The following is a 6,595-nucleotide window of genomic DNA, read 5'->3' as shown; positions in this document are numbered from 1 at the left end:
AGCTACTGTACCAGTCCAAGCAAAAACTGATGGGTCCCTTAGGGTTTTAGTCTGTTGGGGCTGCTATAAGAAGCTACCCTAGACTGAGTGGCTTAAACAACAGACATCTATTTCTCACAGTTCTAGAGGCTGGAAGTCTGAGACCAGGGTGCCTGCATGGCTGAGTTCCAAAGCAAGCCCTCTTCCTGGCCTGGCCTCCATCCCTCTCTGTCCCCACACAGCAGAGAAGGAGACAGAGCATATATCTCTTACAACTCCCCTTATAAACGCACTAATCCTGTTCAGGAGGGCTCCAACTTTGTGCCCTAGCCTTTCCCCAAGGCTCCACCTCTAAGTACTATCACGTTGGAGGTATTCACATATCAATGTAGGGGCTGAGGAACAAACATAGTCTATAGCACTTAGGGTGGTAGCGGTGGGGATGGAAATGGGTGGCTGGATTTGGGATCTGGCTCGGAGGTTGAATCCATAGGGCTTGCTGAGGGTGGAACGTCATGACAGGATGGAGGAGAGGTCCAGGAGGACTCCCAGGACTTGGCTTTAGTTAGCTGAGTGGATAGTGGTTCCACCCTCTGACTGTGAGTTTCAGTGGGACTTCACTGGTGGTCCACCCGCTAAGACTCCACTCTGAATGCAGGGGACCTGGGTTTGATCCCTGGACAGGGAACTAGATCCCACATGCTACAACTAAGAGTTCGCATACCACAACTAAAGATCCCGAATGCCGCAACGAAGATCAAAGATCCCATATGCTTCAACTAAGACCCAGCACAGCCAGATAAATAAATAAATACTTAAAAACAAACCACACACACAAAAAAAACTTGCATGCATGCACACAGGAGTGTGTACAGACACACAAGCACACTTAAGCATGGGCATGCACTTGCACCTGCACACATCTGCATGCATACACTACACACATAGGTGCACACTTGCAACTATACACACACACATCCACACACTCATGCACACACATAATCACACCCACACACATGTACACACACAAACCACTCTTTGTGGGCATTTCCCATCACTCGTATTACCATTTCAAGCACTCTATAGCATTTTCTTACTTACTACGCTGGTCTTTCTCACTCCGCTAGAATAGGAGTACTTTAAGACCACAGACATCTGTCTCTCTTGCTTGCCGCTGTGCCCCCAAACCTAGAACAGTACCTGGGACACAGGAGGTGCTTAGCAAACATTTGGTGACCAAGTGAATGATGCCAAGGTGCTCAGCAAACACTTGGCAACGACGTGGTTGGTGCCATCAGAAGGGAAAGCTGGGACTTTTCGTCTCCCGTCCCCACCTGAGTCATGTCTCCAGATGCCTCTGGAAAGTGTGAGAGGCTCTGAGTGAGAGTGAGATGGGGCCAGCCTGGGGGTGGGGAGATGACAGGAAGGAGAGGAGGGCGTGTGGGGGAAAGGGGAGGGGCCGAGCCCCAGCTCTAAAGGCAGCCCCGGGACCCACGAGTGCCTGTCGGCAGTGTGAGAAGCCCAGGCGTGTTGGGCAATCGTGGTTTCCTCTCTCCTGGCCTGAAGGATTCAGCCAGGCCAGCCAGACCCCAAGCATCTTGGGGCCTCATCCACTCAGGCATGGAAGAGACAGTTGCAAGGCCCTCGGTGTTCGTGGTGGATGGACAGACAGACATCCCATTCAGGAGGCTGGGGCACAGCCGCAGGAGACAGCCCTGCAGTGCTGCCCAGCTGGGACTGGGCCTCATGCTGCTGTTGTTGGTGGCTGGACTGGCTGTCCAGGGCTGGTTCCTGCTGCAGCTGCACTGGCGCCTAGAGGAGATTGGTGCCCCACTGCAGGTAAGCACCACTGGGGTGGGGGTGGGGATCTCCAAGCCAATGTCACTGAGCATCTGTACGTGTGTGTGTGCAAAGATGGAGGACAGACTAAGAGCAGTCCCAGGCAAGCTAATTCACCTCTGGGACCTCAGTTTCCTCATCCATGAAATGGGCATGATAATAAGAGTCTCCATAGGGAATAAAACAAAATATTGTGTGTGTGGCACAGGCAAAGTGAAGTGAAGTCACTCAGTCATATCCGACTCTTTGCAACCCCATGAACTGTAGCCTACCAGGTTCCTCCACCCCTGGGATTTTCCAGGCAAGAATACTGGAGTGGGTTGCCATTTCCTTCTCCAGGAGATCTTCCTGACCCAGGGATTGAACCCGGGTCTCCCGCATTGTAGGTAGACGCTTTACCGTCTGAGCCACCAGGGAAGCCATTCAATAAATGGGAACTGACTTTTTTTTAATTGAGATGTAATTGACATAGAACATTGTGTAAGTTTAAGATGTACAAACAACATATTGATTTGTATATAAATACTGCAATGGCATCACATAATTATAATTTCTTCTAGTGATGGGAACTAACAAAACCTAGGTGTTTAGGAGCAGACTTCTCAGGTGCCTCAGTGGTAAAGAATCTACCTGCCAATGCAAGAGACACAGGACATTCGATTTCGATCCCTGAGTCGGGAGGATCCCTTGGAGGAGGCAGTGGCAACCCACTCCAGTATTCTCACCTGGAGAATTCCATGGACAGAGGAGCCTGGTGGGCTGCAGTCCATGGGGTTGCAAAGAGTCAGACACAACTGAAGCGACTAAGCACACATACCTCTAGGAAGCTTAATGTTTTATAAAACAGTTGTGTTGTCTGTAGCCCCCAGAACCGCCATCCTGACATGGCTAGTTGTTTGTTTGTTTTTAAAATATTTATCTGATTCCTCAGTTTGACCACTTTTAAAAATATTTTAATTAAAAAAAATTTTTTGGCCACGTCGCACAGCAGTGGGGTCAGACGTTAGCCCTTAAATTGGAAGTTCAGAGTCTTAACCGCTGGACCACCATGGAAGCCCCTAACCTAGCTAGTCATTATCAGCAGTACCCTGATCACCACTATCAGGGCTCTCACTAAGCCACTTGTCTCAGTCTGTGCGCATGTCTCTCTGCATCCGTTTCCTATGACCATGGATGTCTCTGCCACACCTGTAGGTCTGTATGTCCCATGCCATCCCCATGCATCTCGGCCTTTTTTGTTTCCGGGTCCTTTTCCTCCTCGTGGCTGGACCTGATGGCCACAGGCCCACTTGGACCTGTGCTCCTATCCCACACACGTGTACCAACACAGCTACTTCCTCACTCATCTACAGCCTGTGTATTGACGTTGTCTGTCTTTGTTACTGGGTCTCTGTATGCGCAGACCCAGGTGAATCTGTAAACCCTGCACCCGTGTATCTGCCTCCATGTGTGTCTTGTCAGTGTGTTCAGGTCTGTGTTCGTGTCTGTATTCATGTGTTTGCATTTATGTACAAGTGTCCAGCCATTCAGGTGACTGTGTGTCTTCTGTGGGTGTGTGTGCTAAGTTACTTCAGTCCTGTCCGACTCTGCAACCCCATAGACTGTAGCCTGCCAGGCTCCTCTGGCCCTGGAATTCTCCAGGCTAGAATACTGGAGTGAGTTGCCATTTTCTTCTCCAGGGATTAGCCATTGCCTTCTCCAGTGGGTTGCCATTTCCTGATCCAGGGATTGAGTTCCCTAGCACTTATGTAATAAACACTTCTATAGCGCTTGCTCTGTGCCAGGCATTGTAATATACTTTCCACATGGTAATTCAAACCAGGCGTTTTCCATGTGTCCATTTACAAGAGGGGAAAACTGAGGTACTGGCTGGTTAAGAGCCTGCTGGGTGGCAGGGAGTAGAGGCAGGGCATGCACGTGGCCTTGGAGTCAACGGAGGGCGACGTCTGTGCCCGTGGTCTGCGTGTGCCTCTTGGCCACGAGTCTGAGTGATACCAGGGCGTGGGCCCCACAGATCCTCACCATGGGACTGCTCTGTACTTTCAGGACAAAAGTGAGAAGCACTGGGAGGAGCTGCTGCAAGGTGAGTCAGGGTCCTGGTCCCGCCCCCCCCCCACCAGAAGGGGACGGTATGGTTCCCATGCTGCCCCCACCCCCTCACTCAGTCCATTGCCCAATGCAATTTGCACAACTGGCCCAAGCCCCACGGAAGCCCCTCCCCCAGGCCGGAGAAGCAGAAGTTTGGGTCACTCCGGAAAGGGTGAGGTTGACACCAGGAGGTGGACTAGATGACCCCTCTGGAGGCTGGCCCTTTACCCCCCACCACCACCTTCACCTCTGACCTCTGATTCTCTCTCTCCAGAGCAGAAGCCCAAGCAAGACAAACCAGCAGCACACCTCACAGGTGAGGGGGCCCTCAAGTCCTGGCAGGGGGTAAGAGGGTTCAGTGGGTCCTGGGGAGACCAGACAGACACCCCAATGGTGGCTGAGTACTCCTTTATTCATTAGTTCTTCAAAGCTGCCCAGAGCACAGACACTGCCTGAGTCCATGAATTTCTAATTTCATTTATTGAATAAACCCTTGTAGGGTGCTTACTCTCTGGCTCACACTGTGATGGGCTTTCCACCTCTTCATTCATTCGATCCTCAGCCAGGACTGTTCATAGCTCCATTTTCCAGAGAGGGAGACTGAGGCATACAGAGGTTATAAGGCTGCTGGGCCATGCTGTGTTTTGCTTAAATCCTTAGTTCTGCCACTTAACAATTTCTGACAGTTTGGGCGAATCGATTGCTCTGTGCCTCGGTTTCCCCACCTGCAAGAAGGGGGTGAAAGCGTTAAGATGGAGGATAAGCAAGTTATTTTGCCCCTTACTGTGCTTCAGTTTCCCTACCTGTAAAGTGAGGATAAAGTGAATGCATACATTTAAAGCCTAGCACAGAGCAAGGTGGCGCTCAGAGAGGGCTGGCGACTGGCCTGGGGTCCCACTGCAAGCAGGAGACATGCGCTCACCAGCCCTGCTCTGTCTCCCTCCACAGGGGCCGACTTCAGCCTGACCAGCAGGGAAGGCCCCCTGCGGTGGGAGACGAAACTGGGCCTGGCCTTCTTGAGGGGCCTTAGCTACCGGGATGGGGCCCTGGTGGTTGCCCAGGCCGGCTACTACTACATCTACTCCAAGGTGCAGCTGGGTGGTACGGGCTGCTCCCAGGGATTGACCGGCTGCCTGCCCATCACCCACGGGCTCTACAAACGCACCGCCAGCTACCCCGAGGAGGTGGAGCTGCTGGTCAACCGGCGGTCGCGGTGCGGGAGAGCAGACGGCTCCCAGGTGTGGTGGGACAGCAGCTTCCTGGGCGGAGTGGTCCACCTGGACGTGGGGGACGAGGTGGTGGTACGCATGCCCGGCGAGCGCGTGATCCAAGTCCATGACGGCACACGCTCCTACTTCGGGGCCTTCATGGTGTGAAGGACGTGGTCGGGGCTAATCTAACGTGCGTCTTCGACAAGTAAGAGACCTCAGAGGATGCCTCTGGACACAGAAGAACACGAGCGGAGGTTTTTAGAGCGGGCCTGGGGGACACCCAAACTTGACAGGTGGAGAGCTCAGTGGGGACCAGCGAGGCTGAGAACCCAGCTGCCCCAGGAACCAGCAGGCACCTCTGAAGGACCAAAGGAGACTGCAGGCCCTGCAGTGGACAGCACTGAGGGGGTCTGTTAGCCCCCAGGCAGGGGCTAAAGCTGGTCTTGATATTCAGGGAGGGGTGAGGGGTGGCTATTTATACTTCTGACTCAGATCAAAGGGACATGGTGATGGTGGTGGTGGTTGGCTAAGACAGGAAATTGTATTTATACTTTTGATTCAGATTAAAGTGGGACACTGGGGTCCGGGGAGTTGACTGAGAACAGAAAATTTCTTAACACCCTCTACCCTCTCACAAGTGTGGGTGGAGTCTGGGGGTTGGTGAGGATTTATCCTCAAGAATCACCCACCCTGGAGAGCCCAGCCCAGCCCAGCCCTACCCATGGTCATAGTCATGACCCAAGTTCCACCCATGGGGCTTGCGGCCACACCACAGCCTGGCCACGAAGCTACACTCAGAGAAGCAGGCGTAGGTACGTGCTGGGAGGTGTTCAACAACCAGCTGTCCCAGGAGGGGACACCCATTTCCTTGGTGTAAATATTCCCTCTGTGGTTGGTTTCTGGCTCCCAGTGTATATCATCCACAGGTTGGCTGACACCCAGCACCGCTGTTTCAGCACCCAAGCCAGAGGCTGGTGCACAGGCACTTAGAAAATGTTTCTAGAGAGAAAAAGAAAAAGAGAGAAAGAGAGAGTGAGAGAAGCAAGGGAGAGAAGGGAGGAAAAATTAAAGAAAGGTGGAAAGAAAGAAAAGGGGAAAGAAGAGAAAGATGGATAGATAAAGACAGAAAAGAAATAAAGGTGGAAGGAAGGCAGGAACAAAGGGTGAAAGAAAGGTAGAAAGAAAGGGTGAAAGAAAAGAAAGATGGATTGATAGAGAAAGAAAGAAAAGGTGGAAATGAAGGAGAGTGAAAGGAAAGAGAAAAGGCATAAAAAGTGAAAGAAAGAAACTGTCATCACAGCTACAGCATCCCAGAGAATCACAAGATCAGCCACTCCTTGACAACCACAGACACACACACACCAAACATCAGATTCTCACACAACCTGGAAGTCCTAGACAGCAGAGCAAAGCCTCAGTCACAGACACGCATCGCAACCACATACGACACAGTCACACACAAGTCATTGTCACAGCCT

The 6,595-nt window shown here is 51.9% G+C and overlaps 1 protein-coding gene across 1 annotated transcript; it reads left to right on the top strand.

Annotated features, from left to right (window-relative positions):
- The first annotated feature begins 1,443 nt into the window (after positions 1-1,443).
- TNFSF14 (tumor necrosis factor (ligand) superfamily, member 14) lies at positions 1,444-6,192 on the top strand. The gene is made up of 4 exons (XM_010828238.1): positions 1,444-1,818; positions 3,865-3,901; positions 4,181-4,222; positions 4,855-6,192. The coding sequence occupies exons 1-4, from the start codon at positions 1,600-1,602 to the stop codon at positions 5,280-5,282; spliced, it is 726 nt and encodes a 241-aa protein (XP_010826540.1). The 5' UTR covers positions 1,444-1,599; the 3' UTR covers positions 5,283-6,192.
- Positions 6,193-6,595: the final 403 nt, after the last annotated feature.

Source organism: Bison bison, unplaced genomic scaffold (genome assembly GCF_000754665.1).
Source record: "Bison bison bison isolate TAMUID 2011002044 unplaced genomic scaffold, Bison_UMD1.0 scf7180017864492, whole genome shotgun sequence".
NCBI lineage: Eukaryota > Metazoa > Chordata > Mammalia > Artiodactyla > Bovidae > Bison > Bison bison.
The sequence above is the reverse complement of the archived record's forward strand: the minus strand, read 5'-3'. Positions and strand labels throughout refer to the sequence as shown.

Excerpts from the sequence above, each read along its gene's own strand:
- TNFSF14 (XM_010828238.1), top strand. The coding sequence starts at position 1,600 with ATGGAAGAGACAGTTGCAAGGCCCTCGGTGTTCGTGGTGGATGGACAG. Across the intron at positions 1,819-3,864 it reads AGATTGGTGCCCCACTGCAG|GACAAAAGTGAGAAGCACTG; the intron begins GTAAGCACCACT and ends CTGTACTTTCAG. Across the intron at positions 4,223-4,854 it reads ACCAGCAGCACACCTCACAG|GGGCCGACTTCAGCCTGACC; the intron begins GTGAGGGGGCCC and ends CTCCCTCCACAG.